Source organism: Lucilia sericata, unplaced genomic scaffold (assembly GCF_015586225.1).
Source record: "Lucilia sericata isolate MDLA Ls3-8-SP2 unplaced genomic scaffold, ASM1558622v1 Contig000081F_arrow, whole genome shotgun sequence".
Classification (NCBI taxonomy): Eukaryota; Metazoa; Arthropoda; class Insecta; order Diptera; family Calliphoridae; genus Lucilia; species Lucilia sericata.
Window position 1 is genome coordinate 696,015 of NW_023994114.1, and position 19,931 is coordinate 715,945.

General features: G+C 31.2%; 1 protein-coding gene across 4 annotated transcripts in view; it reads left to right on the forward strand.

Moving 5' to 3' along the window:
- LOC119599549 (tyramine/octopamine receptor) overlaps positions 1–6,974 on the forward strand; it is a 229,589-nt gene extending 222,615 nt beyond the window's left edge. For all 4 annotated transcript variants that reach the window (XM_037949345.1, XM_037949344.1, XM_037949343.1 and 1 more), the window contains one exon: positions 5,027–6,974. In XM_037949345.1, coding sequence (XP_037805273.1) covers positions 5,106–6,917 — 1,812 coding nt within the window. In that variant the 5' untranslated portion in view covers positions 5,027–5,105 and the 3' untranslated portion in view covers positions 6,918–6,974. The remainder of the gene's footprint in view (positions 1–5,026) is intronic.
- Positions 6,975–19,931: the final 12,957 nt, after the last annotated feature.

Consider the following 19,931-nt stretch of genomic DNA (forward strand, 5'->3'; position numbering starts at 1 on the left):
CAACTTTTGAAATGACACAGAGAAACGCAGAGAATATATGAGCCCCATTTGTACTTGAACTTGTACTTAATTGTTTATAAATATAATAATTTTATTACCATTCATTTTATACATACATATGTATATTCTGGGATCTTATAAGATTCTAAGAGGATCTAGCCATATTGGTCTTCTGAAAACACGACGCATCACAAATAGTTTGTGATTCGTCACAATAAGATTTTTTTATAAAATGGTGTACATGTACATAAATGTAAACGTTTATTTTTGGACATATAAACCTTCTATAAAAACTCCATAGTTTGATGAATACCGACACAATAAATTGGTAAATTTCATTGAAATCGTATAATTCTGCACCCTTAGCATGAATTTTCCATACATATTAATATCGATTACTGAAGTTAAATTTAATTTTTGTCAGTTTTTACAAATTTTCTCTTACACAATATAATTGATATTTAAGCTATCGTAGAATACATGTAATCAGTAGATATACACAAATCAAAAAGCATACATAAGCATTAACGAATAACTATATTTACAGAGATCATGTTATAATTTTTAGTTTCCTGGACGTAATTCCTAAGAATTTTACAATCAGCGTTCGTGAGGGATGTTATATCCGAATTAATATCACTCCCAAGATATTTGGATCTAATTTTGACAATGGCAAAAAAAAAGTTTCCATCCAATTTTTGTATAGAAGCTGTGACCGTTGTCCTGTGTGTTACTCAGAATATGCACCATCATACTAACCTCAAACTACTCATTTTGAGAATTTTTGTGGTATATGCATTTTGTGGTATATGTATGTCATCTAACAGCTGTTTTATCTGGGCGACAAGTGTTTGCTTTCGGCACGACCAACTTATTGTACCGCCATTTATCTGAAAAATATAACCAGAGTTAGATTTTCTATATAGCCTATCTTCAGTCCAATTTGCGTCTGCATATCATGTTAATATCTCTGGGTTAACATGTTGACAACTCATTCACAAAAAATACTCTTGAGTGCCCATAAATACTTAAGAACTCTTTTTAATTCTGTCCAATCTTCCTGAGTAGGACAACTAACTTTACGAGCAAGTATTGACACGCTTAGGTATAACAGCGAACCAGTCAGCTTTTGATATTGATCGTTATTTAGCAAATTTTCAGATTCAGCTTTCAAATTCCTAATTTGAGTTCATATCTTGAAATATTTCGATTCCCAAATAATATGACTTGCTTTTCCGAGACAATTTATTTAAAATTTTTGGGATAATAATTTTTCAACATCTCGAATAGGCTTTTCCTTTTGGCTAGCAACCAAAATATCATCAACGTATACCAAAATATAGACTAGCCCTTCCTCGTTGGTGTATTTTATGTATAAACATGGATCAGCATCGGATTGCTTATATTCATTTAGCTGCAATTTATACAGTTTATTTGATAGAACAGCTATGCCGATTTCTTTGCCATCACTTGTACTAATAACACCACGATTAGCCTTGAAATTGACTTTAAAATTTTTACTCAAAATTTTGTTGACAAACATCAGATTTCCCCAAAACGACGGAATATATAACACATCATATATGTCCTTACCGCTACTTACTACGATTTGGCCGTTTGCTACTGTTACTTCTTCATGACAATTGAAGTCCAATGTAGAAAAGCATGAACGATCTGAGCATATATGGCAAGTTGCTCCAGAATCAAGGACCCACGATTGAGAACCATTGCATAGGGAAAAACAAAAATTGTTTGAGCTGCTTCTTGATGCTGTTACCTCGTTAGCTTTATTATGCGTAGTCTTCTTAAACTTCCAACAGTCACGCTTTATATGACTGTTTGCCTTACAGAAATGACAAATTTTGATGCTATGGTCACTTTTTGAATTTGAACTTTTTAACACCGAATTTTCAGGCATCTGTGAAGAATTTCTGTGACTTTCTTCAATTAAACAGGTTTCGACCACATTTAAAGTAAGTTCTTGCTTCCAAAGCAGTTACGAGTGTATCATATGAAGACGGTAGGCTACTTAGCAACATAGCCAATAACCAGCGTTCAGAAAATGTTTCACCAACAGCTTCCAATTTTTCAAACAACAACTTCATATTCATTACATGATCCGAGATATTCGTATCTGGGGAATACTTCATTCTACAAATCTGCTTCATTAAACGTTCACTAGTTCCAAGTGTATCTTTTTCGTGATGATTACGCAAAATCACCCATACCTCATGGGCGCTTTTAGCCTTTTTGATCAAAATTAACTGATTATCTTCAAAGGACAATCAAATTATCACGGTAGCTTCTTCATTCTTACGTTTCCAAACGTCATCAGGCATCGCAGGAACACTATCGATCACATGATTCCACAAACCTTCCTTGCGCAACAACAATTCCAGTTTAAATTTCCATAGATGGTAATTGTCTGCATTCAATTTAGCAGAAGAAGTCTTCATTAAATCCATTGCACATAAGCCCATAACCTATTAGAGGTCCGCAATAATTTAACGATGTAACTTATAAAACAAATGTATATTTATTAAACGAAGGTTTGATAGAGAATGAATAAAATATTTTTCATACAAAATATTTTACAATTTAAAATTCGAAGACAATATGATTGAAAACAATTTAAACAACAAAGTATAAATAATAAAGTTTTGTGAAGTGGAATATAATTGTTCTCCCACAACTTATAGGATATATTTTGGTTCGTTTCATTACACCAAGATGTCTTGTGGGATTCTATCGCCCTTACTTTTAATTCAGCCCGCTGTGTCGAATGGTTTTGCGTTCGTCAGATTAACTACCTCAGACTCCTTTCCCTTTAAAGCTAGTACATTCGCTCTTTCTTTTTCGACTACTCCCGAGCGGCCTGGTACATAAATTATGTAAACCTTAGTTTTGGGAGAGTATTCGGTTAAAACTTTCGTAAATCCAATTCGGTCTTAGATTTAATCGCCCTAATTGCCTTCATTAATTAGATTTAAATACCAATAAAAAGTTAAAACTCAATAAAAGCACATATTTTTTAAGGGCAGGTTTAGTGTATGTATGTTTATGTAATAAACATGCATCCTTATTCAACCAACAATGACAGCAGAACAACAGAACCTACACACCACAACAGCTTCAAATCTGCTTTAATCATAAAACAAAAGTACAAGTAAAATATTAATATTCGGCTGTGTCGAATAGTATTTACTCGTTATTATGTGTTAAAGCCAAGATCCGTGCTAAAATATTTACTAACATTCTTTCAATTTGTTACAAATGGAATGTCAAAATCATTATATTACTCGTCTTTTTGTAGTGGGTATAAAAGCAAAACAGAAACAATGCATTTCTTTGTTATTAAAGTCCTGTTCTACAAGGTGACTGTTAACGTTTCACCAGGTTAACATGTACATTCTTGTTTAGATTAGATAGTTGAAACTATCGATGGTTGTGTATGTTCTTTATGTGACTGAAGACGACAAATGTCTGCTGCTGTCGTACGCGAGAGAATTGAGGACGACTATAGTAGAGACAAATTGATTTTATAATTTATGTTCAAAATTAAGCTAAGCTATAGCTTAATTTTGAAAAATAAATTAGCTTTAACTAAAATTATATAAACTATCCCTACAAAAGAATAAAAATCTCTTAACAGATTATAAATTTCTAACATTAATATTTGTTATTAAGCATTAATACTTTGGACACGAAATCATAAAATTTGTATCGATTCTTTTCATGTTCGTTTTCTTCAATAGTATTTTAAGGTATCCAATATTATAATTTTATGACACAACTATTCGTAATTCACGTTTAAAATTATGTAATTTGAAATTATTATTTGGTCAACTGATCAATTCTTATTACAAAAATTCACAACCCCACACTCATCCCTTTTCTATGTACATACATATTTCTGTATAATAATTGTTGTTCGTACATGCAAGGAACAAACCATGCAGTTTAAGGAAACAGTTTCTGGAATTTATTTATCACTTAAAACCATCGGTGTATGCCCTATTATATTACGATATTAATGAGCCCAAAATTGTGAGCACAATTTCATAATACTTTACATTGTAATGTGTGGATGCGTTCTTGTGCCAAGTTCCGCGTAATTATTACACTAATCATAAATTTAAATTAGGATTACATAAATGTCACTTATATCTAAGTTAATGATGATCCAACATAACTCAATTGTAGACTTTAAAACCATTTTTTGCACAGGATTTCATGAACAGGACTAATTAATCGACTTAAAAAGTTATTTTATGTTTTAATACTTTTACATATCCTATATATGAACACATGTACATTAGTGTGGCCTGTTTGTATGGAGGAAAAAAAGGTGTCGATGTTCCCAGCTAAAATTAAAGTTTAATTAATTCATTAAAAGATAGCGTTTGGTGAGCTGGATCAAACAGGATCAAAGGACAAAAGGGTTCTTTTTGAGGTTTTTATGATTTTTTCATATTTCTTTCAAAGGAAAGATATAAAATTTTGATATCATAAGAAAGACCTTTCATATATTACTAAATTTGCTTATGGTTTATTTGCCAGAAATGTAAAAAAAAATCATGAAAACCTTAAAAAAGGACCTTTTTATCCTATAATATGGCTCACCAAATATTGGCGTTAGTACAAAAATTTTGAGAAATGAACTAAATTTCCTTTTCGGTGGGAACATCAACAACTTCCATTTTGGGGACACCCTAATGTACATGCATATATTAGTGGTTCTAAAGACGGCGTTTTTTCCTTTTATCTCCATTGTCCAAATAATATGAAAAATGTCATTCCAAAACTTTTTTCGGGAGAAAGAAAAAATAACGTCATATCTGTTCTAATTTGAGATAGAGAATAAGAGTTAAGATATTATACTACATAAAACTGTAAAACTTTTAATTTCCCACTGCAATGCTGTGAGAATGGACAAATTATTTCAAAATTTTAGAATTAGTAGTGTAAATTTTCTATTAGTTAGTTTGGTAACAAATTCTGATTTTGAATTTTTGTTTAATTGTAGACTGCATCTTATGTCATCATTTGTCGCTGCTGCACTAAATTAAATACTCCCATCCAAAAGCTGTGATACAAAATGCAAAATGCCACCTGCAGATCAGATGCTGTTAATGAACTCAACCACAGCCACAAACTCATCAGCATATTTTGTACGCACACTGACCAGGAACAACGCTACCAACACCGATGCCACCTCTTCCATTATGCACTACGGCATTGGAACAACAACAACATCTTTAGCGAATACAAGCGACATTATTGGCATTGTCAGTGTTAGTAATGTAACTCTTGATCCAATATCCTTACTGGATGGCGGTTGTATTGTACCAAGCGAAGAATGGCATGAGAGTTATTTTGGAGTTAAACTTGCTGTACCCGAATGGGAAGCCATTCTGACTGCTATCATATTATCTATTATAATTGTTCTGACAATTATTGGCAACATATTGGTGATATTAAGTGTGTTTACCTACAAGCCACTACGCATTGTTCAGAACTTCTTTATTGTTTCTCTGGCAGTGGCAGATTTGACAGTTGCTCTGCTTGTGCTGCCATTCAATGTAGCCTACTCGATATTAGGACGCTGGGAATTTGGAATTTACCTGTGCAAAATGTGGCTAACATGCGACGTTATGTGTTGTACATCTTCCATTTTAAATCTATGCGCCATTGCTTTGGATCGCTATTGGGCCATAACGGATCCAATTAATTATGCTCAAAAACGTACTGTCGGTAGAGTGCTGTTGTTAATTGCCGGCGTATGGATATTATCGTTGCTCATTAGTTCTCCGCCCCTGGTGGGCTGGAACGATTGGCCGGAAGAGTTCACCAGTGCAACACCGTGTGAACTCAACTCAGATCCGGGTTATGTGATATATTCCTCACTGGGTTCATTCTTCATTCCCTTAATTATAATGGCAACAGTGTATATTGAAATATTTATTGCAACCAGACGTCGTCTACGCGAACGTGCCCAGGCGGCCAAAATAAATACTATTGCGACACGTTCAGCTAGTGCAGACGTAGCCACTACCGCACTAAATTCAGATGGTGACGGTTCTAGAACTGGGGCCGTTTTTACACTATGCTATAGTGTTCTATGCTGCTGCCGCAACTCCTCTCACTTTTCGTCCACGCCAATGATACAAAACGACCAGGAGTCGATTAGTAGTGAAACTCACGTAAACAACGAAAATTCACGCGCTCAAATGTCCGAGCATAGAGTTGTAGTCGTAACACAACGAAAAAAGACACGACGAGCTAAAATCAAAGATTCCATCAAACATGGAAAATCCAAAGCACGAAAAAATCAACTGAGTAAAAGCACTGAGCTGGATCCCACTAATGTAAAAGATATTTGCGGCAGTGGTGCTGAAAGCCGACTTTTATCACCTCAAACAAAAAATGTAGATATAGAAAATCCTGAAATTTCCACCGAGAGTGGCAGCGATCCTAAAGGCTGCATGCAAGTATGCGGAAGTGGAGGAACTGCCAATGAAATATCAGCTGGTGATAACGATGAAGAAAATGTGTCACTAAAAATCACTCCACCACAGTCATCAATTGGAGCTGCTTCATCGCAAGCTGCGCCGCTGCAGAAAAAACCAGGTGGTGTTTATCAATTCATAGAAGAAAAGCAAAAAATTTCACTCTCCAAAGAGCGAAGAGCTGCCCGAACGTTAGGCATCATAATGGGCGTATTTGTCATCTGTTGGCTACCGTTTTTTCTGATGTACGTCATACTACCATTTTGCTCGACCTGTTGTCCAACAACTAAATTTAAAAACTTCATAACTTGGCTGGGCTACATTAACTCTGTATTAAATCCAATTATCTATACAATATTTAATCTTGATTATAGACGAGCGTTCAAAAGACTTCTTGGTTTAAACTAATATTAGCACTAATCTGTAGTAAATTATTTATAAAGATTTTTATGTAATTTAAATGAATCATACACCTATTTCTTTTAATTTTTTATTACTTTAACAAAAAAATTTAGATAATGTACATATTTAAGTCATTCGAATGTTTGTATTTATGTACAATTTATAATACATACTCAAGTTAAAATTGAAATACATGTTTAATTACTTTAAGTAACTGTGAATACTTTGCATAGGTTAAATTTACTTAATTATACTTAGAACATTTGCTTAATGAATTGTTATGAGCTTTAAAAATACATACATACTTATAATTTAGAAAAATTACTTTTCTTTTTGTTTTATTTTCAAATAATAAACTATATCAGCTATAGTAGGGGTATATGTATATATAGATATCATAGATGGGCACTTTGCAGTACCAGTAAAAATGCAGTAAAAATAGAATTTTACTGATTACTGAAAAAATTTTCAGTATTCAGTGAAGTTTTACTGATTACTGAAAAAAAAATCAGTAATAAGTAAATTTTTACTGAATACTGAAAAAAAAATCAGTATTCAGTAAATTTTTACTGAATACTGAAAAAAAAATCAGTAAGCAGTAATTTTTACTGATTAATGAAAAAAAAATTCAGTATTCAGTAAATTTTTTCTGAATACTGAAAAAATCAGTATCAATATATTGAAATCCATTATGCATTACCGGTAATATGTTATTAGTAGAAATATTTAACTAAAGCCGTAGCCCACTGGGTTTGAACCGAAGAACTCACGATTGCTGGTCGCCGTTCTACTCACAACCTCCTTATTTATTTAGTTATGCGTTCTTAAGTACTAGTTAGTAAATAGTTAATGCTTTTTATATTTTTAATTTTCTTTCGACATAAAAAATTAATAGGTATTACTTTTGGTTTGTATTTTTAAAAAAAGAGAAGAAAATGAAAATTGGTTTAAATGAAACTTATTATTTTTTTTTGCTACAAAAAGTGCTAAATTGCCATTACTGATGTTTGTGTTAGGGATATAAAATGTTTTAAATTTAAAATAGATTTCAAAAAATAAATTATAAAAAATAGTTAACACGTCCAGGATTCGAACCAGCGACGTCAATCTTTTAGCCCAATGTTTTACCCACAGCACCACTGCATAGATATTTGACTTTACGTATATAATTTGTAAATATATTTAATGATGTTTGTGTTAGGGATATAAAATGTTTTAAATTTAAAATAGATTTTAAAAAATAAATTATAAAAAATAGTTAACACGTCCAGGATTCGAACCAGCGACGTCAATCTTTTAACCCAATGTTTTACCCACAACACCACTGCATAGATATTTGACTTTACGTATATAATTTATAAATACATATATTTAACAATTTAATTTCCGTATTTGATAATAATTAATAAATTTGGCCGGCTAATTGACAAAAAATAACTGTTACTTAAATTTTTTATTAAATCTTTCACGTATGCGGATATCTGTGTGTGTAGAGCGTAATTTTGAGTTCACAGATAGAGTAAATGGTTATTTCCAAAGAAAACTTATTTATTTTTAAGAATTTCATGGCACTGTCAGCCAAAAAAGATAATATCCTGCGATATCCTTCGAAAACACTTATTCCATTTTTCATAAAAAATTATCAATATACGCAGAAATAAAGCGTGTAATGAACTCATAGCCATAAAAATTCCAGCGGTTTAATTTTGTGCGTGAAAGGGTTAATTTAGATTTTTTAGACATTACTTACAAACGTTAAACGTTACAAAAATATTCTTGAATCACATTCAAAAGTCTACTTGAAGTGTTCAATTGCAAGTGTAAAAAAAGAAATGAGTGATTTGTCAGATTTTGATAGTGATGATTCAGTAAAAGATCCAGATTTTACTTGTGAAGAAAGCCCACCAAGTCGTGAACAAAATGACTTAAGTGAAACTCCAAGTATACAAGATGTGTATGCAAGTGAATTAATTGGAGTTAATAAAATTCTATTTAAATATAATTATTTTAACAAAGCCAACTAAAGCACAAACATATGTATTTTCATTAATTTTTATACACATTCAAAATGTTATTTAATTTTAAGAAGCTAGGTATTAACACTTTTAAAACAAAATACATTTGTTAAAATTATTTTTTTTCCGAAAGTGCTACAAAAAAGTTTGAATTATTTTTTCCAAAATAACATTGATTTATATTTTTATGTAAAAAATATTCGCAAAAGTAAATCAGGATATTAATGGAGCATAGAGTAAGCTGCTAGACTAGGAAACATTAAAAACCACTGTGTAGCCAGGTTCAAATCTCAACCGAGGAAACTTTTTTACTTTTATTTTCAAAAAATTCACACATTTTGTTTTAAAATTTTCTTTTTTTTAAATTCTTGTTTTTTCAACTTTTACCCGATTTTTTATTAAAATTTTTCAAATTTATTGTTCTGTATTTTTTCAGTATTTTTTTATTTTTCAAGATTAATTTAAGGGTAAAAATGATGGGATTTTAAAAAATATTTAAAACATGATAAAGCTATTTTATCCATGATATAAATGTTCATGGTGCATATTTTAATTGGACTTTAAAAGTACGGCTCTAGAAAATTATTATTTTTAATTGATAGACAAATGTGAAAATTTGTATATTTAATTGATCTATTTTTCTCTATTTTTTTTAAGATTTTCAATGGTAGTGATTAGGTAGGTCATTGTAATAGAAGATCCGTTATATATTTCTTATACAACAATAGAGAAGACCTATGTACAAATGTTTAAATGTTCCCAACAATGACCGATTAAAATATAACGAAAAAAAGTGCTCTAGGTTGTAAAATGTTGTAACTATAATGTACATGTTATATACAATTACTACATTTCCTTTCATTTTTAAATGTAGATGAATAGAACTCCTCATCAAAAAAAATGTGTGGTTTAATTGCTGTGTGCCAAGTTTGCGGGAAAAAAGTAAAAGGATCTTTGCGTGTGAGCTCCAATTTTATAAAACATTTGAAAAATTCAATACCTTCAAATTAAAAAAGGAAGAGAAAAGACTTAATGCAGGCCGTAAATGTTCTTTTAGCCGCGATATTTTGAATTTTATTTGTGAAACTGCATCTCCTCTATCCATTGTCGAAGAGCAAAGTTTTAAACGATTATTTCCTGGCAAAAGTAACAAAAAGCACAATTTCTAGGTTACTTTTAGAGAGCCAAAATAAATATGCTGAAAAACTTTCTGTTGACTTTCAGAAAATTTAATACGTATGTACAACAGCTGACGTGTGGTCAGGCGGGAAAAAATCGTTTTTTGGTTACACTTGTCATTGGTTAGATGCTAACAATTTTGAAAGAAAATCTGTGGCACTGGCTTGCCGAAGGTTTAAGGGAACCCATTCTTTCTGATGAGCTAGAATACTTGGAGGAATATATAAAACTAATGGGGCCTGTAGCAGAAGCGGTGGATTTCCTTCAGGGAGAAAATACAATGTACTTTGGTTACTTCGTGCCAGCTATAGTATTACTTAGAATTAAACTTATGCGTTTGGCAAACTTCAAGTTTTTAGGCGAAGTATCCGCTAAAATGCAAGAGGCTTTACTCAAAAGATTTGAAAAATATTTTTTGATTCAGCCGATGCTGAAACTCGCATTTTACCACAGAAACCGAAAAGTTTATTTCTAGATTTTGGAGAAGAAAGCGATGGTAAAGTTTGTATAATTACTTTTCAGTTAAATATTTGTGTTAATGTATTTTGAAATCTATTTACTTCTTTCAAATAGATGTTAGTGTACAGAGTGTTTCTAATGACTCGGGAAATTATCTACAAGAAACAATATTATACCTGGCCGAACGAGACACGACTACAAACTGTTTCAAAACTCACACTGCAATTAAAAATGTATTCCTAAAATATAATACCCCGTTGCCCTCGTCCGCCCCTGTAGAGCGATTATTTTCATTCGCCGGAATTGTAAATCGTTCAAGAAGACAAAAACTCAGCGACGCAAATTTTGAAATGTTGGTGTTAAGAAAAGCTAACAGTGGAAACTAAAAATTTATGTATTTGAAAACAAAAAAAAAATAACTTTTTTTATCAAAAGATATTTTTTGAACAATAAATAAAAACAAAATATTTTTTCAGGTCTGTTCATTTACTTTCCTAGTAAGAGAGCTTAAAATAAAAATTTGCAAAATTACTTTCGAAAATACTAACATGTAGTTAATAAAGTTTTACCGGCAATGCATAATAGATTTCAATTTACTGATACTGATTTTTTCAGTATTCAGTAAAAATTTACTGAATACTGCATTTTTTTTCATTAATCAGTAAAAATTACTGAATACTGATTTTTTTTTCAGTAATCAATAATTTTTTACTGAATACTGATTTTTTTTCAGTAATCAGTAAAATTTTACTGAATAATGATTTTTTTTCAGTAATCAGTAAAATTTTACTGGTAATGAAATCTAAATTTCATTACCAGTAAAAATTTACTGAATACTGCAATGCTTAATGCATTAGAAATATAATGCAGTGTGCCCATGTATGATAGATATATACAAATATTTGTTAAGATAAAATAGATTTTATAGCTTTATTTAGTATTTGTTCGCGTACTTAAAATTCTAAGAAAGAATTTGAAATATTTTTACTACTTATGCGTGTGAATTAGGGTGATCGACTCGATTTTTCAACCGGTTTTAAAACCGGTTTTTCTGCTTTACCAGCGTCGGCTTTTTCTAAATGTTTTTTTACTTGTTAAAAACCGGTTTCGAATACTCTTATTTGCTTAGTATTCAAGGATTACATAAATTAAATTTTGAATTTTAAAAATATTGGAGTCAAGGAACTAGAGCATATTTTTCTAAAGCACCTTTGATTAAAGGGTTAACCGGTTTTTTCTGAATTTGCAAAATATCAACTGGTTTTCTTCAAATGTCAACTATTCACAAACCGGTTTTTTGGAAAATGTCGAATAATTGATCACCCTAGTATGAATACACTTATAAGGCTTTGTTTCAAAACACAAAATGTTTCCCGATTTTGTGATATCATACCTTTTCAGATGGTTTTTGTATCAGTAATCAGAATGCTGTAATAATTTTGTATACCCTCCACCACCATCAGTGACGGACGGACAGACGGACATAGCTAAATCGACAGAAAATGATTCTAAGCCGATTGGTATACTTTAAGGTATAGGACCAATATTATTGTGCATTACAATAATCAGCACAAACCCAATATACCCTCCCCACTAAAGTGATGTAGGGTATAAAAATATTATTATTTTTGGGCTTTTGTGTTAAATGTGTCTGTTTCTCTTATTAGTGTTAATATTAATATTCTATAATTCTACAATTTCAATTCCAAATAACTTCCAAAAAATATCATAAAAATTACTTCTTGAGAATGACTTCAAAAGTAGTGAAATTGGAATCAAATATAAAGAACATCCCTCCTATGAGAAGTCTGTGTTAAAATCAACGCTTCTGCAGGTCATTTTTAGGACTTCCATAGAGTAAATTCTACATCTTTTTCGCTTCTTTGGAAGTTTTTTTTTGCTTAGTGCATTCATAAGGCTGGAGGCTGAAGGATATATGATAGTGAATTTAAATCCATCGTTAAAATTTTATGATTTATATAACACGTTTATGGTGGAGGGTATTAAAGATTCGGCACAGCCGAATTACAATTAAATACAATTTCGTATTTCTTAACAAATTCAGTTTTCTACTTTCTTATGATTTCAACACATAATTTTGAAGTTCGTTATAAAAAAGGAAAATTGTATGAAATTGTACTTGAGGGACTGAAAAAGTAGTTCGTTTTATCCGAGGATTCGTAATAACCGAGTACGTTATAAGAGATGTTTTTTGTATGAAAATAGTTACCAAAATATCGGGACTTGAAACATTGTTCGTAATAACCGAGAATTCGTTATAACCGAGTTCGTTATAAGCGAGTTTGACTGTACATTATTCAAAAAATATCTTAAAATATTTCAACTGCTAAACAATGCCATATTTGATGTCAAAAGAACAAGAAAAGTTGGGAAATATTTTGTATTATTTTTATTTTATACTGTCAGGATATCGTTTAATATTTTTATCCGTTGATATCAAAGTTTTCAATTATTTTTTCAGAAAAAAATTTTTGACACCTTTGATCCTGAAAGAATAAAATAAATGTTTAAACCTTGTTGTTGTTTATACCTTGTTGGGTCTCAGATTGATATCAAAGTTTTCAATTATTTTTTCAGAAAAAATTTTTTGACACCTTTGATCCTGAAAGAATAAAATAAATGTTTAAACCTTGTTGTTGTTTATACCTTGTTGGGTCTGAGATTATAACAATCGAAAAAAATATCGAATTTTTCCTCTCAGAAATCAAAATTTTTGAAGAGAAATTACAAAATTACTTATAAATAATCCACAATCCCAAATTAATATTTATGACAAAAAGAATAACTCGACCACCATTTGAACACTGATGTTTCGCTTATCATTCTACCTACAACACTACCGCACAGTGTCAGATTTTGCAATTTTAGGGGGACTAACTCTGAATTTAGAAATTATTAAACATAAAGCTATGAAAACGTCAATAGGCTATATAATTTTTTATCTTGGACCAGAAAGGCACAAAAAGGGGGAAAAACGGGTAAAATTAGTACTTTCTTATATAGTGGTAATTTTTATACCCACCATCAAAAAAGATGGGGGTATATTGATTTTGTCATTCCGTTTGCAACACATCGAAATATTGGTCATAGACCCACAAAAGTATATATATTCTGGGTCCTCATTAAATTCTAAGATGATCTAGCCATGTCTGTCCGTCCGTCTGTCTGTCTGTTGAAAGCACGATAGAGTCCGAATGGAAAGAGGGTTGAAATTTCACATAAATATTTTTTATAGGTTTGGTATTAAAAATGGGCAATATCAGCCCACGTTTCCGAATAGCCCCCATACAAGTGGCCACTCGAAAAACAGCTTTAACAGTCATAACTTGTTTAAAAATACGAATATAGCGATGAAATTCGACATAAGCAATATTTGTGCCAAATTTCAATGGATATCTTTATTTCGTAATGAGAAATATGCGTTTAAGTGATTTTGAGAAGGTGACCTTGTATGGGAACTCTGACCAATTGTAGACCGATCGAGAAAAAAAAATTGTAGTAAGATTTCTATAGATAAAAGCAATATCTGTGCCAAAGTTTGTATGGATAACGTTATTTGGTAATGTGCTTTTAAGTGGTTTTCGGAAGATAAACCTTATATGGGAGCTATGACCAATTAAGGACCGATTCAGAAAATTATTTCTTTATATGTATTCTATTGGCATAAAACTTAAATTTTTAAAATTTTGTAAAGATATCGGCATTATTACGGAAGTTGTTAACAATATTTTCATTTATGGGAGGTATATAAAATTGTGGACCGATTTTTCCGATTTTTAACAATGTTGATCCTGGCATCAGGAGTTATATCTCTGCCAAAATTCATCAATTTATCTGCAGTAGTTTTTGTAGTTAGTTAGTTAGTTTGCAAGGAGGACATAAAATCCGAAGAAATACACCTAGGCCTCTATCGGGCCTCCTGTGCGCTCCTTAACCAGTTCCTCAGGTGGAAATCGAAACCACCACCTCCGGTCTACCAGACGAGAACACAAACCTACCGGAGGCCAGTAGTTTTTGTAAAAATTACATATAAATATGTGATAATGCACAATTTTTTTCGAGGTTGTCTCAAATTTTTACTCATAACACTGAACCTATTTAACCGATCTTGCTGATTTTCTATACTAAACTGCTTAGGATAACAATGAATATTTAGGTGAATTTCATAAGGTGCTGTTGGTTCGTTTTCGGAAATTGACTCAAAATTTCATAAGGATCAAGAATTTGTTGGGTCTCAGATGAATATTTCTCGAATTTAATGATGTCACTACATGCTAAAAAGGGTACTATACTGCGATATCCTTCGAAAACACTTTTTCCATTTTTCATCAAAAATGATCAATATATGTCAAATTAAAGTATGTGGTGGAAGTCATATCCATAAAAAGTCCTAAAAAAATCACTTCTCGACACTTTCCGCATGAAATTCGGTAGGAAGATTTACGTTCCTATAACTGTTACGTATTTTTAAGTCAGCAATGATCGTTAAAGTAATTTACTTATGGACCGATGGTATTTTTAAGCCAGTAATGCGCTTTAAAGTAATTTTCTGAAAGGAGATTATATGGTAGTCAATCATATGCATATTCTCATAAAAGTCAGTAGAAAGGTTCTGGCTCGTAAGAAACTTACTTATGTCGAATTTCATCTCTATACTCGTACTTCTAAGGAAGGAATGTGCATTAAATTAATTATCTGAAGGAGATCTTATAGGGGGTAAGGTCAATTATGGACCCATCCACATAAAATTTAGTTAAGAGATTTTGGTTCGCAAGGAACTTACTTGGGTCGAATTTCATCGCTTTACTCGTATTTTTAAGACAGTAGTGAGCGTTAAAGTCATTTTCTGAAGAGGGCTTATGTGGGGGGTAGGGTCAATTATAGACTGATGCTCATAAAATTTGGTAGGATCATATGAAACTTATTTTTGTTGAATTTCATTGCTATGCTCGTACTTTTAAAACAGATATGCCCGTTAAAGCTGTTTCTCGGGGTCCACTTGTATAGGGGCTATCCAAAAACGTGGACCGATATTGGCCATTTGCAATACCAAACAAACCTTACCTATAGAGAATATTTGTGGAAAATTTCAATCCTCTAGCTCTTTCCGTTCGGACTCTATCGTGCTTTCAACAGACACGGACGGACAGACTTGGCTAGATCGTCTTAGAATTTAATAAGGACCCTGAATATATATACTTTTGTAGGTCTATGACCAATATTTCGATGTGTTATAATCGGAATGACAAAATCAATATGCCCCCATCTTTTTTGATGGTGGGTATAAAAATTTGGACCATTTAATGTTTTAGCAATAATCATACTGCAACACAAGTTTTTATGCAAATAAAATTGCTGTACAATTTCCTTTGACGCTCGCTGTATATATTCTGTGTCCTTAGGTATATGTTTATGTATGTACATACATATCCCAGCAAGTTCGACAAAGAGTCAATGCATACGTAAAAAACAGTCATTTACACTAATGTGTAACCATATGGTTGACCCTAATTTCTATATAATGGGTTATTCGTCACAAACTTAAGAATTGAATGTGAAGAGAAAAAGAAAAAACTTGATCAGTTTTGTAAACAGTTATACTATTTCATCACTTTTGAAGTTATTTGATTTTACAAATGAAGCCCCAGTTAAAAGTGGGAAAAGAGTTATAGAAGTCACTACAAATAACATATTCGAAGTACATCAAATTCATATTAAAAACCAATGAAATTTACATAAGCGTGTTATTGAGCGGTTTATTTTTGACATCCAAATATTGGATTTTTACTGCTTTTAAAAATAAGATTAGATGTAGTCAAAAGTTGTCAAAAATGAACAACATCCCTCCAATGACACGCTAATGTAAAATTCATAGGTTTTTCAGCCGAATTTAAAACACTTCGGGTTACTAGTTGTAATGAAAATACTACATCTTTTTGCACACTTTTTTTGCTGGGTAGGGAAAAATTAATCTTCCCTTGATATAACAAATTCTATTCTTTCAGAGACATTTATGTGTAACAATAAATTTCGAAAAAGTCGGATTTTACTGAAGTTCCAAATGAGCAGCAATATTTAAAATATTTATTTCAATACTTATTTAAACTAGAAATAAAAGTAATTTAAAAAAGTTTTTTTTGTTATTTTTAGAGTTTTAATTTTTAGAGTTAAACTTTGACGTACCGGTTATTTAACCCTACTTCAGTACCTGTCCATTGAACTATCTACTTAGGGACACTTGACTTTCTCCTAGGACACGTCAATAGCTAGTAAAGTAACTAGTAAAAGAGATTGTAATGTGACTGACCTCCAAGAACCCATTTGGAGATTACCATCCATTGACTACTTTTGACTATCTTTTGACATTCTCATTGTAGACTATAGAGTGACGATTGACTTCCTCGGACAAGCCCATGTTAAAATGGTTGGACACCTGGGTAGTCGGGTTGCTAGGGGCTAGCATAAGTGGTATGTCAAGGTATGTCAATTTCAGTCAACCTCGAAAATATTTTGGTGTACTTTTCACAAAAACTACTGCAGATAAATCAACGAATTTTGTCATACTCACACACTGTGTTGAAAATGTTGAATTGGTCCACAATTTCTAATGCTGTGCCAAATCTTAAATAGCCTCCATCTTCAATTATACATAAATTATAAAATTTAAAGGATTGATTCAAATTTACCCTTACATTTCCTAAGTACATATAAAATATATATATATGTAAATACTTTCATTACGCTTTAAAATACGCCATTAAACTCGGAACTACTAATTAACAGACTGTTACGTACTAAATTTAACAAATGTTAACTTACATATGTATGTACATATGTTAATTATTATACCCTCCACCAATGTCATTCCGTTTGTAACACCGAGAAATATTCATTTGAGACCCAACAAAGTATATATATTCTTGGCCCTTATGAAATTCAGAGTCGAGAGTCTGTCCGTCTGTCTGTATAAAACACACTCACGTTAAAACGAAGCAACGAACATTATGAAATTCACCGAACATTATGAAAATCAGCAAGATCGGTAGAATAAGTTCAGAGTTATGAGTAAAAATTTGGGACAACCTCTCTTATTTATTTGTATTTTTTTCAAAAACTACTGCGGATAAATTGATGAATTTTTTTCACAGATATAACTCTTGGTACCAGGATCAACATTGTTAAAAATCGGAACCTCCCATCCAAATGTACATATTCCCGGATATGAATTTATTGTTAATAACTTCCGTAATAATGCCGATATCTTTACAAAATTTTACAAATTTATGTTTTATGCCAATAGAATACATATAAAGAAACAATTTTCTGAATCGGTCCTTATAAGGTCCCCTTCCGAAAATCACTTAAACGCACATAACTCTTTACCAAATAATGATATCCATACAACCTTTGGCACAAATATTGCTTTTATCTACAGAAATCTTATTTTTTTCTCTATCGGTCCACAATTTTTCTCCTTTCGAGAAATTACTTAATATTTCTCATTCCCAAATAAAGATATCCATACAAAATTTAGCACAAACATTGCTTTTATATACAGAAATGATACTGTAAAATTTGTTTACGATCGGTCCGTAATTGGTCGTAGCTCCCATACAAGGTCGAGAATCACTTAAACGCATATTACTCATTACCAAATAAAGATATCCATAATTTGACACAAATATTTATTGTTGAATTTTCTCAAACATATAGTTTGGGGATCCTCTGTGTTGAAAATCGAAATCAGTCCACAATTTCTTGTACCACCCATAGGGATTAAAAATTTATTATTTTTCGCAAAAAAAAAATAAATAAAAACTGTCCAAAACGAACAGGATTCGAACTTAATATCTCCTACTTGCTAGTTCTACGCCATACCCACTACACTATTAACTAGCTTCGTAATTCTGTGAAACTAATGATGTTCACATAGATCAAATAAAAAGTGCACATTGAGAAAGTGTCAGTGTTTAATTTTTTGAGCTATTCTGCAACATCAGTGTTTCATAAAAGTTATTCAGCAGCAATGTTTTGTACAAACAGAAAATAACATGGCATTTTTATATAAAAAATATTAGTTAACGAAGGACAATATTGTGAAGTGGTGTAGTGAATGGAACGAAGAATTAACAAACTGAGCGTTGCCGGTTTGATTCTTGGTCGATTTAATCTTTTTGTGTCATAAATAATTAAATTAGTTTTAAAATCAAATTAAGTGTCGAAATTCGGTTCAACAATAAAAATTTAAAAGCAATTTTTTTTATTTTTTTCCATAGAGTCAACAACGTTGAAGAGCTATTGTACCTCCCGTACAAAATTATACACTTAAGTTTTATAAATAAAATAAGTGAAAAATTTTCGAAAATATGTTGTATGTATGTACATATGTATTATAAAACTAATTTAATTTTGAAGGGGGTACAAGAAATCGTAAACCGATTATTAACATTATTCGATCTTGTACCAAAAAACTATGCGTTATAATTTTTTTGTTTTTGCACCATTTTTCTCAGCCAAAAACATATTTTGATTATGCTTAAAGCAAAACATATTTACATTTTTTTCGTAAAAATAAAGTTGATTTCTAGATGATTCTAATGCAGCATTCCACTGATGGTGATGGAAGGTATAATAACAGATTATTGGGAAAATATGTGTGGTTTTAGGCATTATGAAATCAACAAAAAAGAATGCAAGAATGCATAAAAAGTTCCACACTTGTATTTCTTAAAGATTTAATTATTTGTGACAAAAAACATAAGTCTACCAAGATACGAACCCGCGATTTTCAGTTTCTTAATTCTCTGTTCCACCCAATTAAGAACACTTCATAATATATATGAATTGTTTCATTACAATTATGGAAAATAAAATATAAACCAAATTATGAACTTAATTCATAATATTTATGAATTAATTCATAAGGAAATACCGGGAACTTCAATAAAACGTTGAAATATAGGAAAAGTTTCATAAATTTTAAAAATGATTCATTAATATTATGAACGCCAAAAAATATGAACAGCATTCATAAAAAATTAAAAAAATATTTTCTGTGTGTAGAATGCGAAGAAGTTATGAAAATCTTACAATGCTTTGAAGCGAAAATGCAGCTTTAGGGTTTCTAAGCATGGAATTGGAAAATTTCATTTAACGATTTTTTCTCAAATTTGGTAAAAATAACAAGTAATTTTAGGAAATGTTTTGCTTAAATTACAAATTGCTTTTTCTGGTGATAGATTTACTTAATAGAAATTACTATTTAAATAGTATGTATCAGATCTGATGCTAAGCAATAAACTCTATTATATTTTCTTTTCCTTACTTTTGAGAATTCATTTGGAAA